We start from the raw sequence: 18,296 nt of genomic DNA, 5'->3' as shown, positions 1-18,296 counted from the left end.
GAGAGATTTATGGATAGATTGAGTTATGTCACTAGATTCACTAGTGATATTTTCAATTTAAATAAAATTATATCTAGAAATTGGAATGTTCTAATAACAGATCCCTTTACTAAAACCATAGTGGGTGAATACCCCAGGTTTAGTTATAGAACATCCCATAATCTAAAAGAACTTCTTTGTTCAGAAAGGACCACACAATATAGAAAAGAAGAGTGTGATAAACATGGTACTTTTCCTTGTGGTCGTTGCTCTATGTGCCCTTATATATCCAGACATATCAGTTTTTTACATCCAGAAGGCCTTTTCACCTTCATTCCTAGATTTTTCAGTGATTGTAATACTAGTAACTTGGTCTACCTAGCCACATGTGACCACTGTGATGTATTTTATGTAGGGCTAACCAAAAAGCGGCTTCGTGATAGGATTTACAATCACTGTTATGATATTAGGAAGGGACACGAATGCAATGCCCTAGCTAAACATATTATTGAACACAACACTCATATGTTTAGCTTCAAAGTTTTAGAGAAAGTATCTCTAAACCCTAGAGAAGGAGATGATAATAACCAACTAGCTATTAGAGAATTAAAGTGGATTTTGACTCTGAAAGCTCACATATATCCAGGGATTAATCAATCTGTATCGGTTAAGCCCATTTTGAACAACAGGAAAAAACATTAATATAATGGTAGGTTTTACATTTTCAAGCCTTTTTTAGATAAATTTATTGAAATATTTGATCATAATTAATATGCAAGTGTTTACATTAACTTATATGTATATATATATATATGTATATGTTGGATTAATATATGTCCTTGCAGTTTATTTTTGTATGTGTTTTTTAGTATATTTGTATATTTATATTCATTTTATATTTATTCTGTTTATCAATATTTTTTATATATAAATATTGGCAATATTTTATTCAACAATTTATAGATATATATATACTTCATTTTTTGAAAGATTTTTACAGGCAATGCTTCCACTCTTATATTATCATTGCCATCAGAGTGTTCCATGAAATCTATTATAATGTGTGAAAATAATGATTTTTAGAAGAATCCTTTTTGTGCTTTTTCGTCACTCCCACTTCTCTAAAAATAGCTGGAATGTAAATGATATGGCATCTAACTGTTATATTGATCCATGGGTTTCTCATTTTTTATTTTTATCTTGACACTTGTTATATGAATTACATATTATTCTTGGCCGTTTTTAGCTGTTGATGTTAATATAGTTCGAGCTGAACATGGTCCGATGCACGAACATTATCTTGTCCGGACATATTAAACTATTGCTGTCTTTAGATTTTGAGTTATGAGCTTAACAAACGCTACAGGTATCTTGTGCTTAAAGTCTGACTCAAGATGCGTATTAAACATCTTTACATATACGTTTTTGAATTTAGGCATTTTATAGCACAGCTACGTAACACGCATTTTTCAAGAATGTTATGAACGTCATGATTTTTACTTAGTTTATAAAGTGATTGATTTTTAAAGCAGGTATTATTGCAGCTAGAGACAGTTCTTTGATTTACACCAAATAATTGTGCTTGGTTTATATATGCATACTGCTATATTGTTTCATTGATATGCGATGGTCTATTGCTAACATGCTATGTTTATTTTATTAATATGTGGTGCTAGATAAATAAGTATAGGCATCTTATCTTAAAAGATGTTTTATACTGCTTGATTTGTTATATGTTTTTAAAAATTTATATCCATATATACTAGTTGCAAGTTTACTAACCATTTTATGCATTCTAGTTTATGTATATAGAGCATGCTCATTTGGATTTATGTCGAAGAGTCTTTCATTAAGAACATCGGCATTCTATGATTTAATTTTGAATAAACTCGGACATCATGGTTATATTTTCTTGAACTTGGGAGACATTTTTTTGTTTCTTGTCTCCTTGGTTTCTTGAATTGTTCTTTCAACACTCTCTACAGCTCACCAGCTGTTGATCTGTGTTTCAATTACATAGATTTGGATTACTCATGTTTTAAAGCGGCAAGATTTATATTTTAAACCATTGATTAGTTGATACTGAGACTCGGACATTATTTTGCATACACTAAATGCATATTTGAGTTTAATGTTGAGCCAACTTTGACATGCTTCATCTGTTTTATTATTAACATTGAAGCGGATGTCCAGTTGGTTAGCGTTATAGAACTTAAACTATTATACCAGTTGAGATTTATTCAACCTTTTAGAAAGCTGGGTACATTCTTATGCCATTACATTTTTATACCGGGACTTTGACTTTCAATATTTACATGTGTTTCCAGTATTTCTTGTATAGATCTAACTTGATGCAATATTATAAATATTCAAAGCATTATTAAATTTAACATGTGTTTTTTGTCCTCATGGATTTGTGCTTTTTATTAACAGATCAGTTGTTCTGTTCAAAACCCCTATCGCCACTTTAAGAATAGCTGTGGCTAATTACATCATTAATTAATGATTGTTTTGTGTTTTGGCTTGCGCGCCAAAAGTTTTATATAAAAGAAGGCTAACTTTTATTGATATTTACACCTGAAGAAGCGTAGTTTATCTACATGAAAGCGCTTGTGTGTTTTTATGGCTCAATAAAAGATTTTATATTTACTCGACTTCTCCATGTGGTGACTCCTGTTGGGATCTGATATCATCATATGACCTACATAAGTAACTTCTGGTAGTCTGAATTTACAGTTCAGAGGACTGAGCTTAAAGTTCACTTCTCGCGCTCTGTCCAGAACTTTCCTGAGGTTTCTGTCATGCTCTGCTTCACCACTGCCTCTAACTAGTAAATCATCAACTATTATTGCACATGGATAGCCTGAAAAAATTTTCTCCATTGCATGCTGAAAGACTTCACTGGCAGAAATTATTCCAAAAGGCATCCTGATGAATCTGTATCTACCACATGGGGTACTGAATGTAATCAGTAGTGAAGATTTACGATCAATAATTACTTGACAAAATTAACTCTTTGCAGCTAAGAAAAAAAACTCTGGCATTTGGCATGAGGGTGGCAATCTCCTCGACTGTATGCATACGATGATGAGGTCTCTTTAATGCCTTGTTCAAGTCTCTTGGGTCAATGCATATTCTGATTTCATCTGAAATTTTCTTATGAGCAACTACCATGGAAAACACCCATTCATTTGGTTCTGTGACTGGACAAATCACACCTTGCTGCACCATTTTGTCTAACTGGACCTTGACTTTGTCCTGCATAGCTATCGGACCTCTCCTCACTGGTCTGACCACTGGACTGACCTCTGGGTCTACTTTCATGGACTACACAACTGGAAGTTTGCCTAGCTTGTCGACAAAAACATCAGCATACTCTAGGAAAATAGCATCACTAAAGCTGGAACTGGAACATGTACTTACATGATGTACTCATTTAGTAAATGAAAACACTTTCAATCTTAAACTTCCTCTGAGACCTAATAATGACTGCACAGGTCTTCTGATTACATAAAATTGCAAGCTGTAACTGTTGCCAGCCGAATAACATGAAAGTACTACTGAGCCTTCAGTCTGAATCTCTTCACCTCCATAAGTAACAAGCTTCGCATAAATTAAGTTGCTCACCAGCTCTCACTCTAGCAAATGTTTCTGCTGACATTACATTACACTTTGAACCATTGTCTACCTTGAACTCTGTGTGTTTACCATTGATCAGGATAGTACAAAATTCTTCATTCTTTATCAACAAATCTACTGCATTAACCTTTTCACTGACCACTTATAAACCATCTACATAAAAAGTAGGGTTGCAGCTTTCTATATGATCAACTTACTTTTTTTGAGTGACCTTTCTTGATAAATGAATGAGGCTTGCTTTATTTACAAACCTTTTGAAAGTGGTTCCATTTTTTACACTTGTGGCATTGCTGACCAAATGCTAAACACTTCTCTCTTTTAGACTCGTGATTGGCTCCACAATTATGACAGTCAACAATTATTAAGACTTGACTTGGGTTTTGCTAACTCACCCCCTATACTGCACTGAGCATTTCCATTGCTGAATTAGTCTTGGAACTTGCTAGAAAGTTAAGGGGTTTCCCTTGTAGACCCACAGGGGTTGCAGCTGCCATGTATTTAGGCCTGTTTCTGCTTGCCACATGTTGCATGCTGTCTATGCTTGCTCTAAAGGCTGTTGAAATCATGCTGTTATCACTTTCAAGCATGCATGCATGTGTGCCCTTCTGTGAGCTCATGGATTTGACAAATCTCTATCTTTGGTTAATGTTAAATCACTGTCCCAAAGCAAAATATTTCTCACTGTACTATTACACCACACACAAGCCTGCCCTTTATTAACTCATTTTTCAAATCACCAAATGTGTACGTTTTAGCCTTATTTCTCAAGTCAGTGATATAAGCTGCAAAGGTTTCACCTGGCTTTTGGTCTCTTATATAAAATAGGTGCCTCTCTAATGTAACGTTTGTTTGGGGGTTGCACATTTCTCTAAATTTACATTTCAAGCACACATGTTCTTCCCTCGCTTCAGCCAGTACAACAATAGGGTGGTTCCCCCTCCCCTCTGTATACTTCCGGTGCATGCACAAATGAACACTCTCTTTCAATGGCTTCTGACCCAGCTAAGTTAAGCAAATGAATCCCCTTGCATGTGGATCTTTATCAGGAAAAAGCTGCTTTTATGAAAATATCATATTCCTGCTCAAATACTCTCTAGTTCTCTGCTATATTATGATCAAACACACCTGGACAGGGTCTGTGAAATGCTCTGCCATATCAACCCACAGTAGTGAAGGTGCTTGGAATTATGTACAAACATACACACATATAAATATGCCAGTACTTGTAATTATACCCAATAGCACAAGAGACACTTTGAAATAACTGCACTTTGGCAAATAAGTCTCTGTAGCACAAGAATACTTTAAAATCACTGTACTTTGCAAAACCACTCATCAGTGTAAGAAATACTTTGAAATGGCTGTACTTTGTGAATAAACTGTGCCGAGCAGAAGAAGCTCAGAGTAAGAAATAATTCAAGATGAATGCACTTTGCAAATAAACTGTATACAGCCCAGAAACTCTTCAAAATGGCTTTACTTTGTGAAATAACTCTGTATGGTGTAAGAAACACTTTGAAATGGGCAGCACTCTGCGAATAAATGTGCACAGTACAAGAATCTTTTCAAAATGCGGTACTTTCACTGCACTTTGCAATATAACTATACTGTGTACACAGCAAACTCTTTGAAATAATTGCACCGTAATAAAGCACGCACTCTGCAAACACTTTACACACTCTGAGATACTTTGAACAACTCTAGTTATGCTTTGAATGGCTTCGGTCAATGTGAAATAGTAGTTTGTGCTCAAAACACAGTCTTTTATTAAAATAAATGCAGTTGCCTTGCTTTTTAAGCTTATTTTGCCATTTTTATTGTATTCATTATGCCCATTTAATCTCTTATCATGCTCATTATACTTTTCTTGTGCTTGTTTTACCTTAAACATGCTTGTTATGCAAATCAGAGATAATACTGAGCCCCATATAAATATCTCTGCTAATTTTATCAAATATCATGGTCATGAACATTTCATTTAATTAATAATGCATTTCATGCCTTTCATTTGATTAATAATGCATTTTTTGCTACTCGTTTAATTAATAATTTGTTTTGTGCCTTATGAATGCTCCTTTTCATTTTCTTTGCAAAATAAATAATTTGTACAAGTTTTGGTTACCTTAAGTTTGTTTCTGATCCTTTTTTGATTGTTTGAGCTCTGTATCACTCAACCAGCTCAATCTGCCTTCACTTTCAACTCTGCACCTTACGGCTTGAAGAAGTTGCTCTCTTAATCACGGTTCTGATACCATGTTGCTTGTTTTGTCAGGATAAAACAGATGAACGGATGTGGGTTCAGTTCAAGCAGCTTTATTACACACAAACACATCAGGAATGAGGCTTTGTAACTTAAACTAATAAACTTATAAACAGACTGACTACTGCACATATACATGTTAACACTCTGGCTGTTCTCTCAAAATGGCACTGCTGCCTGCACGTGCTCACTATTTATATGCACATGCCTACATCTGGAAATGCTTCTTAAAGGGACATACACACACTCTGTTCTACAGTCTGGAACTGGATCTATAATCCAAGGTGAGTGAAGTAGATGAAACCAAATAAAGGGGAGCCAAATTAGCCAAGGCCAGTAAGGTGCAATAAGGATGACTTTGCTCTTCAACTGGACAACTTTCTGCAGATATTTGGGAATTAGGGGAGTTGGGGATAGGGCCAATCATTGAATAGAGTGCCCCTCAGTGACTCCCCTGGTAGGGGGAGCAGGGCAAACAAGCTGCTGCACTTGTTGTTTAGGGGAGATGCAAAAGGATCACAGCAAGGCTGGCCCTACTGACAGAAAATCATTTCTGCCACTTTCATGTTGGGAGACCACTCTTCAGGTAGTAGAATGGACTTGCTCAATTTTTCTGTTATCATGTTGGACTTCCCCAGAATGTGCATTACTATTACAAAAGTGGTTAGAAGAAATTACCCATTGCCATACTCTGATGGCTTCTGGACACAAGGGGTAAGACCTGGTTCCCCCGTGTTTGTTGATGTACCAAACAACTGACATGTTGTTTGTCTGAATTGCAATTGTCTCAAAAGGGAGAGAGTCTTGGAAGGCCTGCAATGCTAAGAGAGCTACTCTAATTTCCAGGGCACTGATATGTGCATTGGCCTCTTTGGGGGACCAAGTGCTTAGGACTCTTTTCCCCATGAAGTGCCCCCCCACCCAATCTGAGAAGCATCCATGGACAGTATGGCTCTGTGCTGAGGGAGAATGAATGGATGCTGTTGTAGAACCTGATCTGATCGAATCCACCTCCAGAGGCATCTCTTGGATGCCTTAGTGATTCTTATTTGGGCTGACATGTTAGCAAAGAACTGACCATTATGTTGCTAACATCCACTGAAGAATTCTCATGTGAAATCTTGCTACAGGAAATATGACTATAGCCAACAACACAGATCCCAAGGCTTGTAGAATCAATCAGGCTGAGATTGTGGTACTGTGAATTATCTTCCTGACCTGGAATCTGATAGTCTGCACTCTTGAGATAGGAAGAGAAGCTGTCACTGATACCATGTTGAAAACTGCTCCTATGAATTCCAATGTTTGAGAAGGTTCTAAATGAGATTTGTAATTTATGGTTATCCCCAGATGGCAGCAAGTCTGGAGTACCTGATCTCTTGCTCTTATTAGCAGATGCCTTGTCGAGGCAGTAAAGAGCCAGTCATCTAAGTATGGAAACACTCAGACTTCCTGCAGTCTCAAATGAGCTGCTACCACTACCATGCATTTGGTCAACACCCTGGGACTGTGGTGAGGCCAAAAGGCCGAGCTCTTAACTGGTAATGACTGGGTCCCAAATGAAAGTGCAAATACCTTCTGGATTGTCTGTTCATTTTTATGTGATGGTACATATCCTGAAGGTCTGTCAAACACATCCAGTCATCCTTGCCTAGAAAGGGCAGAATGGACTGAACCATGACCATCTGAAACTTTGTGTGTCAAACTGATTTGTTCAAGTCACTGAGATCCAAAATTGGTCTCCAGTCCTCTGTTTTCTTTGGTACTAAAAAAAATCTTGAGTACATTCCAGATTCTATCTAGTCTGGTGGAAACTTTTGGATGACTCTTTTTTTCTAGCAGCTTTTATATTTCTGTTGCTGCTGCTTTTTTTTGACAGGGTGGAATATTGTGAAAATTTGATACAGGAGGAGGTGGAAGGGAAAACGGAATAATATAACCTCTGGATATGATCCTCTGCACCCACGTATCTTTTGTGATGTCTATCCAAGCATGCTTTTGAAGGGAAAATCGACCCTCAAATGCCTCCAGAGGGGGACAACTGGGTCTCTTTTCAGGAGTGCTGGTAGGGTCTGTTGGAGAAGGAATCTCTTGACCCCTGGTTGTGCTGGCCTCCTCTGCCATGTGGGTGTCATCATCCATTTGAGATCCCCCCTCTGCCCCTGTGGGAACTATTTTCATGTGGATCTTGGAAAGGACCCTGGGACATTATAAATCACATTTTTCAACCACCTTGTTGACTCCTAAAAAAGGATCTTTGAGGGGTCCAAAAATGTTTACCCACTGCAGAGAGGGTCTTTCTGTCTTTTTCACACCTGGAGAGTGTGCCTTTAACTTTAGGGCTAAACAATGAACTGCTGTCAAAGGGTGCATTTATGAAAGAGGACTTCAAGGGTTCTGCAAAATCACATAAGTGCATCCAGGCATGCCTCCTGATGGAAAGGCCTGTGCCCATCATCCTTGAAGCATCATCAACTGCATGCAAGATAAGCATCATGGATGAATTAGAAATAGACTGTAGGGTATCCAGCTGTGAGGCTACGGAAATTGGACTCTCAGCAGTAGTGGCCCCAAAAGAGCATCCAACAGTTCCTTTATCAAGTCTCTTTATACTCTTGCAAAGTGTGCCAGGTAGTTTAGCAATTTGAGGGCAAAAGTCCCTGATGCTACACATGCTTCCCAAATCTGACCAAAGCCCTAGACTCCCTATTAGGGGGATGGACATAGGAACTCTGCTCAGCAATGTCCTTCTTGATGGCCGGCACCAGGACCAGAGTATCTATGGGTACTCTGTCACTCAAAAATTCCCTACCTACAGGTGGAGCCAGAATGTGATCTGGTCTTTTGGGGTTGGCTCAACTGTGTCAGGCTCCTTCCACACTCACCTAGAAAGCAAGTCAATGAGCTCACTGTCAGGTGGAGTTACCCAGGAGGTAGATGGGTCAGTGTTATTGGAGGACCAACCACCCCTCTGCTTAAGGATCTCAAGGATGTCTCCATATGAGATGTCTTCAGGTGGTGATCTTGGGGACCCTTCCCCTTCATCAAAGTCAGTATCTTCAGTGATGGACTCCTGAGGGGAGTCCAAGTGCCTCCTCTGGCACTTCCTCTTCCTATGGACTTCCTCGGTAGGATGCTCAGGTGAAGTGTCGGAAGAGATTGTAATACCCTGCTGGGTAGCCTGCAGACTTTGAGTTAGCTATCCCTGTGGTGTAGAATGATGTGGTTCAAGGTACAGAAACACATGGGAAGGTCTGAGGGGGGAGAGACCATCTGTCTCGTGAAGCAGGGAAAACTCGCTCCACTACATCAAAAGCAGAATGCCCTAGGGAGAAAGCAGCAGATGAAGCCAGGAAGCCATGCTTCTGCCCATTGGCTCTGTCTGCCCCAAGGGCATTCCATCTGAGGTGGAGATCAGAGACAAGCAGGCTACTGTCATGGCTCCCAGGGGCAGAGATGGCTTTGACAACTTTGGAGTTGAATCTAATGCTTTGGACCTGATAGGGATGCTACAGTTCAGACACTCATCTGGCTCCAAAACTGTCAGAGCCACAGCACTCAGAGACTTTCTCAGATACAAAGCTATAAATATCTTTGGACCCGATCCAGACAGTTCCAGCATACTTGGATCCAGGGGCTCAGAAATGGATGGACACATCAGGGAAGGAGCTGAGAGAGGTTGAGTAGTGTGAATTAGGGCTTTCTGATTCCAAAGGGGTAGGAGCCAAGAAAACTCTCATCTGTATCTGTGTCAAGAGAAATCTCCTCATCATTCTGTCCACATTGGCTGTGGTCAGATGTCTGGAAGAACAAGAGGAACCTATGTATGGGACTTAGAGTGGGGGTGTTCCATAAAAGGAGAAGATACTCTGAAAGATATGGATCTATAGTGTGTGAATATCTGCTTCTTGGTAAGGGCCTCAGATTTGAACAGCTTGGATTCAAGGAGGCTGTTGTTGGATCCGCTGTTGCAGAGTAGTAGTAGCAGCCTTCAGATTCAATTTATGTTTTTTCTTTGGTGACTCTGTCGATGAAGGAGTTGAAGATCCTGAAAGTCTAAGAGACTTAGTGGAAGGCTCCTTACTTTTTAATTTCGAGGGTTGAGCTCCAGCAATAGCCTCAAAGATGTAGGGAGTAGACCTTTTAAAATAAGTTTATTTTTTCTGTCTGCAATGGCACACTGCTTGAAGTGTTTACAGAATAAACAGTCTATCTGAAGATGATCCGGGCCCAAACAGTAAACATATAACAAGTGAGCATCAGACAAGGGCAAGACTTGTGTCTGGACTTTTGGCACTCCTTAAAGCCAGAAAGGCCTTTTAAACTAGATTATTAAGAAAAGAAATAAGAAGGAAAGTTGTTTTTTTTTTTAAAGAGTAGAAAAGAAGGAAATACCAGCAATGGTACAAAGAATTACACTAAATAGTGTATTGCAAAGTGAGGAAAAATAAACAATTACCAACAATGATAAAAAAGTGACTACAGACAGTGTAAGGAAAAGGGAGGATTTATAGTATAGGAAACAATAAACTATTATAGAAAACAGAACATTGAAAAATAATTATTGTTATATGCAATTGCTCGAGAGCTCAAGCCAACCAAATCTAATCATGAAAGCGGCAAATGAGATCTGAGGTATATTAGGGCTTGGTGCATTATGGGTAAGGGAGGAGCTCAAGAGCTGTTTGGTGACCATGAGCTAATGACTGAGTCAGATCTGAGGATCAGAACTGAACCCAACATTTGAGGAATTAATGAAATTTGACAACATCAAATTACTTCTTCAATTATTTTTTCAGAATTATTAATAATATTATTCACATCTTGATAGATTTTTATGCTTAAATATTTTAGTTCTTTTCTTTCCCAATTATATTTATATTTATCTTTAACCTTATTTTCTAGTAATTGATTTATCACTAAAGTTTCAGTTCTATTATTAAATTTCAGCAGTGATACTTCTTGAAACTTCTCAATTTACTCATCTACTTCTTCAATTCAATAATTTAAATCTCTTATAGTTAGTAAAATATCATCTCCAAAAAGCTGTATTTTAGACTGATAATCCTTGCTAATTGAAATTCCCTCAATTTTTTCATTGCATCTTATACTAGCCAAGGGCTCAATAACTAATGCACATAGAGAGCACAAGGGCCATCCTTGCTTTGTGCTTTTGTTTACAGTGAATCCTTGAGAAATGTAAGATCCAATTTTAACATATGTTTTGCAGTCTCTATATGGGTTGTTTAATATTTCAATGAATTGCTCTGGAAATGCAAAGGCTTTTAAAGTTTTACACAAGAAGTTCCAATCTAAGGAATCAAAAGCTCTCTCAAAATCTAAGCTAATTAGTATCAATTTCTTGTTCATTCCTTTTGCTAAATCTAAGATAGTTACTACCATTCTTACATTATCATACATTAATCTGTTGACTATAAATCCTGTTTGATCTTTATTAATTAATTTATCTACTATATCTCTTAATCTTATAATGAAGATGGAAGCAAATATTTTATAGTCTACATTTAATAATGAAATAGGTCTGCATGAGGAAACTAATATAGTATAATTTCCTTGTTTAAGTATAAGTGGGATTACAGAAAATTTCCATGAGGGAGGAATCATTTTGTCATTCTGAATTATCCTGAAAACATCATTCAGTAATTCTAAAATATTTAATGGAAGCAGACTATATAATTCCATACTCAAACCATCTAACCCTGGAGCTTTCCCTTTTTTCCCCTTTTTTAAAGCTTGTTTAACATCTGTTAGGGCAGTAGGCTTATTCAACAGAGATATTTAGTAACATTTTCTTTAAATACTGGTCAATTTTGTAATCATCAGGATTATTATTTTTATCTTTATTAAGATTCTCATAGAATTAAAACAATGTTAAGCATTTCCTGTATGTCTGAATTAAGCTCGTTAGTGTGATGATCTTGGATATTATTGATTTGTGCCTTTTTGCTACACATCTTACTTCTATTAGCTAATCTATGAAGATTTTTTGAAGTCATTGCATAACCATGCTTTTTTATTTTTTCTAAAGTTATCTCCACTTTATACACATTAAAACTGTTTGCTATGTTGTCAGTATTTTAATGACTTCAGTATTATATAATTTCTGTTTCTTGTTCAAACTTCATTTTGTGTATTTCATCTTATATTTTTAACAACACTTTATCCCACTCTTTAATTTTACTGTTAGCCCATCTTCCCATTTTATCTTTAATATGCATCTTTAAGAAGTCCTATAATATGATTTTACTAACCTGACCATTATCATTTAAAGTGAAAAAAAATCTCAATTTGTTCCTTAAAATAACACTTAAATTCTTTAATTTCACCATATATACTGGGATTCTAAAAGTAATATAAAATGTCCTTATATCTGTGGTATATTAATACTTAGTGCATTATGTTCAACTAAAGGACAAGGAATAGTTATAAAATAATTCACTTTATTAAGTAAGTCTGTAGAGGCATAAATCCATTCAATTCTAGTCTGTATCCCATGTGCATAAGAATAATAAGTGAAGAACAATGACTTATCTTCTGCTTTTACTATTAAATTAATTAAACTATTGTCTATTTAGTGCCTTAGCTGATGCAAGAATTTTAGCTTTCTTCTGTTCACTTGGATATTCTATGCTAACTATGCAGTTAAAATCTCCTGCTAAAATCAAACTACCCTTCCAGTGACTTTGTAGTGATCTTTAGCCACTCTTGAACTTATTCCAAGGATCCAGTAAAAATTAGCTGGTGTATAGAATTTGCCATTATATTTAATTATCATGAATGTATACATTACTTTGGGATCATTAGTGGATTCCATGACATTATGATTTTCTCCAAAGTATAGCAGTTCCTCTCCTCCCTTTGTGAAAAGAAGCAGATGATAATGTTTTGTAATTTAAGTTATTTAAATATTGTACATCTTTATATATCAAGTGAGTCTCTTGCAAGAATTTAATATCCCCTCCATTGAATTTTAGATATCTTATTAATGATTTCATTTTGTTGCCATTATTTAATCCATTCACATTAATAGATAAGAGACTAAGACTATCAATACTGTATATTTAAAAGGATTTCTTTTAAAAGATAATATAACACATTTATCCACCATATTAATTTAATTATGTATAAAACTGTAATGCATTCCTGCAATACTATTTTAACATTCCACATTTTTCTGAATTCTTCCTTTTTACAAAGTAAACTACTAAAACTTCTAAATAACAAAAACAAGTCTAGAAGTATAACTGTACATATTGCTAACAAAACACAACCTACCATGGATACCAAAGTTCCTAGTTTGTTTATCAACTAGACAAACTACTATACTATCTCTCTGTGTACCAGTACTTTGAAATTCATCAAAAAACTAGCCAAAAGCTACCATGACTAACCAATAATTAATATAATATATATGAGTTAAAATAATAAGAGACTATTAATTTAATTATACATTTTACCATTTGAAATTATTCCCCATTACTACATAAAAATTTAATAATACTCTTCTGTTAGTCACAAATATTAAATAATCCAGCAAATAGTGTACTGTATACCTATTTATGAAACAGTAGTATAAATTATCCATTAAATATGCTTCACATCCTGACATTAGAATTTGATTACAAGATGTGAAAATGACAATTCACAGCACACAGTAGCTGCTAATTTCCTCTGTAAGTTTCCCATTCTTCTTAATTCTTTTAAACTGTTCTAATCAGTAACACACATCTAAATTTACTTCTTTCCATTAATATGTACAGTTAGAGGTAATAACACTACAACATAAGATACTAACATTCAGCAAAATGTAAGCAAATTACATGTCAGTAACATCTCAATATAAACATTACTATAGTTTTTGTTTTACCAAGTCTTTACTTCTAAAAAAAGAAAATATGTTATTTTGAGTAGATTTCTCACATATATATCTGAAAAAAACAGAAGAAAGAAAAAGAAAGTGCCGTTCTGTTTTTACAGACATCAGTGATGAAACTCGACCTAAACTTTCTTCAGAACAGCACAAGGTGGGAAGCAAGGCAAGCAAGAATCCAGCATTCTGACACAGTTGGAACATTCTTTTGTTCTCAAATTTTTTAAGTGTTACTTAATTCATTAATGATCCATGAAAGGAACATGTACACAACAACAAAGAAAACAGAATCACCAGCACTTTAACACATCTAATTAACATATTATTTAGATCAGACATTCAGTTAACCCAGCAATGCATAAACTAACCAAAGTTAAACAAATAAAATAAAATTCTTAACTTATATAGTATTCTATTGCTTATAATCTAGTGACATTCTCTTACAGGAAGTATTTGTTGAACATTTACTAATACATTTATAAGTTTGTTAAATGGAATATATTAAGTATGTCACTGTAAATGTAGTAAAACATGAAAACTATTTACATTCCTTATCATTAAAAACATTTTAGCTTGAAATATAAATACATACTTGCATATGTTTTGAAACATGAAGTCCAATACAAATCTTTTACTTAAAGGGTTAATCCATTGTTTCAGAAAATAAATATCCTGCAATTAGAGAATAAAAGTCAATTTTAAGCTTTTTAATTTTAGAACCAGTTTTCCAGGAATTCAGTCTACTTTGTCTGTTGAGAATATACTGTTCCAATCCATTTCTTCATTATTATTAAGAATTTTACTTTTGTTGGTAAAAATGAGGCCTCCTCCAGTGTGTCAAATAGTTTAGTTCCTTCAGAAAGAAATAATTTGATCTTTGCAGGAAACACCAAAGTGGCTTTAATATTGTTCTTTTTAAGTTCCTTGGTCAGTGGTAAGCAGGATTTTCTTTTACTCAACTTACTTGGAATAATTATTGTAAAATCTGACTACATGTTCACCTATTTTAATATCTGGTTTGGACCATGCTGTTTTTAATATTCAATCTTTTTCTAAGCTATACATAAACTTAACTGCAATTGAAAGTGATGTTGAGTTTTCCTTCTTTGAAAGTGATCTCAGGGACCTATGTGCCCTTGCAATTTTAAAATATAAATTTCAGGTATTTTTAATGTTTTATGTAGCTAGGTCATTAAGAAGTTTATTATATTGTCTGCCTCATACTTTTCAGTTAAACCATAAATGTTATTTCATCTCAGTCTGTTTTCTAAATCATCAACTTTATCTATGAGTCAGTTATTTTGTTTTACAAGAAATTCAGTCTGAGACTAACCTTTAGTTATTCTCCATTCATGACAATTTAAAGGTTCTTCCATACCACAGTGATCTGTGCACTTTGTTGTTTCATAAGAATATCTAAATGTTACATCTTCTTTCTGGTCTCTTCTTTGAAACTTTCTAGTTTAGTGTCTAGTTTGTCCATTTTAAGTAATACAGCCTGCATACTAGACATTTGTGACTAGATGTCATTTTTAACACAAGAATCCTGAGTACCGTTTCTTGAATGGCTCAGGTTGAAGTCTCTTCTCTCTAAACCAAGCAGCTGAAATTATGTATAAAAATTATAGCTTTTGAAGAACTTGAAACTATAAACCTTTTCTCTGACTACCAGAGAAAAGTTTTCAGTCACAGACCTTTTACCAGTTACTGGTCTCAGTTAGCCACCTTGGCTGCATTCCAAAATATGCTCAAATTTTCAAAGCAAACTATCTAGAGGTGTAATCTTCAGTAGCTATGCTTCTTAACATTTGTCTCACCCATGCTGTTACCTTTGCATAGCACATACATAAATATTCCTAGCTTATAACTTTTATGCAGTTTGTGATTGTTATTTTGTTTAATATGACATGTTCATACCTTTCACTGTGATTGTGATTGTAATCACCTGAACTGTAGCTTTGACTGGTACGTTGTAATCAATGGGCTACTCCAATAAACAAACATGCATGAATAAATAAGAAAGGGATACGCTTTTCTTTGGGGACTAGAAATTGAAAATTGTCTTTGACAAAAATAAATAAATAAAAAATAAATTGTACAATCAGAGCATAATGTTCTCAAACTCCTTCAAACAGCTTGACCAAGTCACAGATATAGTAATCATCAGGTCTTGTAAAAGTTTTCTCATAAACAACCCACATCTGTGACTAGGTGGAGAAATAACCATACAAAACTATTTCAGTACTTCAGGCTTTCATCTCCAGAACTGGAAGCCAGAAAATGCAGCTTTATAAAACAATAGCCAAGATAATTCCAAAAAAAAAAAACAAATACCATTCAATCAGAAGTCATGCCAGGTCATTCTCTACCACCCTCCCAGCTATGGCTGTAAAAAGCTCAACTATATATTTCTAGAAAGCATGACACTACTCTGATAATTCCACTGACAGGTACAGAACAATGTTTGCGGCATAAAAGGATTGATCATCATCACAGCATCTACCTGCAGTTAGAACATGTTTTAGGCAGGTACTGTCATGACGACCAGCCCCAAGAAAGTCGGATGTGTAAAAAGTTGTCTTTGCCATTCATACAGCTCAGCCATAATATTTTATTACCCAGCAAATGAGGTCCTTAGGTGAAGACAGGCCTAACAAGGATGAATATTACTCTACAATAGATAGTATATAACAGATATAGGGGAGTTAACACCAGATCAGGGTACCCAATATAAAAAAAGAAATAAGTATCAATAATAGAAAAAATGCTGTTTGCAGTTGTATTCCCGGAAAAAAAAATGATTCTCACTGAAGTTAACTTTGAATAAAATGTGTCATTTTATAATGCTTGCTCATTAAGAACACCACTAGCAGGTCTAAACAAAAGGCAAATTGCTTTATATACAGCAGAGCACACACCTGATTCTGATCTCCTTTGTTTTCAAACTGCTTAAATGATATATATATATATATATATATATATATATATATATATATATATATTATATATATATATTTGTCTTTTTCACTGGCAGGCTCTTAATTGAGCTTTACCAATATAATCTTAGATTACTCTCTTCAAACATTTTATTAACAAACTTGTTTGCAATGACCACAGCTTTTAAGTGTTAGACCTCAAAATCTACAAATTACATCCTGCTTCTCATAATAGTAAGAAAACATACTCTAATGTTTCAAAACAGACTGAAAAAGTATCTGTTGATAACTGCCAAATGCAAATCTTTTGCAGATAATATATCCCCATAACTTCCCTAGCTGCTGCCACTTCTTTTCCTAGACTTAACCTAAGAGCAGTACTCACACAGCTGTAAACCTTAACATTTCCCAACTACAATAATTTTCCAAAAAAGATTGTAATAATGGTTGTGTCTTCTTCCTCTTTTTCTTTTTATATTATATCCTAAATATAAAATAGCCGCGTGCAGAACAATGTGGAATACAAGTACAAACAAGGCTAATGTTATACCTGTATTAGTTCCAAGTGAAACAGTGTTCTACCCAGCTAACAAATACAAATAAACAAATGACAGATGCATTGCACTATAATACATTTCTTGGCTCCTCCTTAGAATCAGAAATTGTTGATCATTAACCTTATTTAAACTGATATTGATATGCATATGGGAAATAGAAATATTAACATGCGATTATAGCTGACAAGCTTCTTGAAGGTTGTGAGCCTGTTCTTTCTTTTCTTGAGCATAATGCCAGAACTAATTATACAAAACCAAAATTCCTGGAGAGAAAGGAAATGTAAGGGAGAAAGACAGACAGATGGGGACTTCAGTTATCTACTGCTATGGTGATTATTTTACAAAGCTGTCCCTGCCAGCACAGTACTGGACAAGTAGAATACTAAGATATGCATCCAGTAAACAAGCAGACTGTCCAAAAAAAGTTCCCCTTGAACAACCACTGTGGCAAACGCATCACCAGCCTTAGTGGTTGCATTCAAGTTATAGTACTTGGTAAATATATCATCTGACAATCAAGTAACTTATTGCAGCTAGCCACATAGAATATTCCTCAGAAAAAGACAGATGAATCCATTGCTGGTGTAGAAGAATGAACTCTACCTGCCAAACAAGAGTGGATCCTTTGAAGAAGCTCAGAAACAACAATCTAGGATATGAAAGTATAAATAAAACAAAAATTCACTATGGAGTCCACATTACTTGCATCATATTAAAAAGTGGATTAGTTAAACACACTTCAAGTACTATTTTAGTGTGTAAATAACACATCCTGATGTGTTTATTCTGCAACAATAGCAAGATATGACTGACTTTATCCCATCAATAAGGATTTTTTCAGATACAGAAGCAAAATAAAAGATCAATATTTAAGAAGTTTCTGAAAATCCTGTGACTCAAAAATAACCAGCCATACTCTGCAAACCCAAACCATGTATTAAATCTAGAAGTAAATGAATGAAAAGAAAATAAATTTCAAGATGAAACAATCACCAATATTTAAAATAAAACTGTACTTCATATTGATATTATTG

At 35.2% G+C, this 18,296-nt stretch overlaps 1 protein-coding gene across 1 annotated transcript in view; it reads right to left on the bottom strand.

Moving 5' to 3' along the window:
- The window catches only part of KCTD19 (potassium channel tetramerization domain containing 19), a 955,229-nt gene that overhangs the window by 91,418 nt on the left and 845,515 nt on the right, over window positions 1-18,296 (bottom strand). Inside the window, 1 exon segment of the mRNA XM_044079536.1 lies at window positions 15,687-15,753. Coding sequence (XP_043935471.1) covers window positions 15,687-15,753 — 67 coding nt within the window.

The sequence above is a fragment of the Protopterus annectens genome, chromosome 8.part0 (assembly GCF_019279795.1).
Source record: "Protopterus annectens isolate FY-2018-M chromosome 8.part0, PAN1.0, whole genome shotgun sequence".
Classification (NCBI taxonomy): domain Eukaryota; kingdom Metazoa; phylum Chordata; order Ceratodontiformes; family Protopteridae; genus Protopterus; species Protopterus annectens.
The sequence above is the reverse complement of the archived record's forward strand: the minus strand, read 5'-3'. Positions and strand labels throughout refer to the sequence as shown.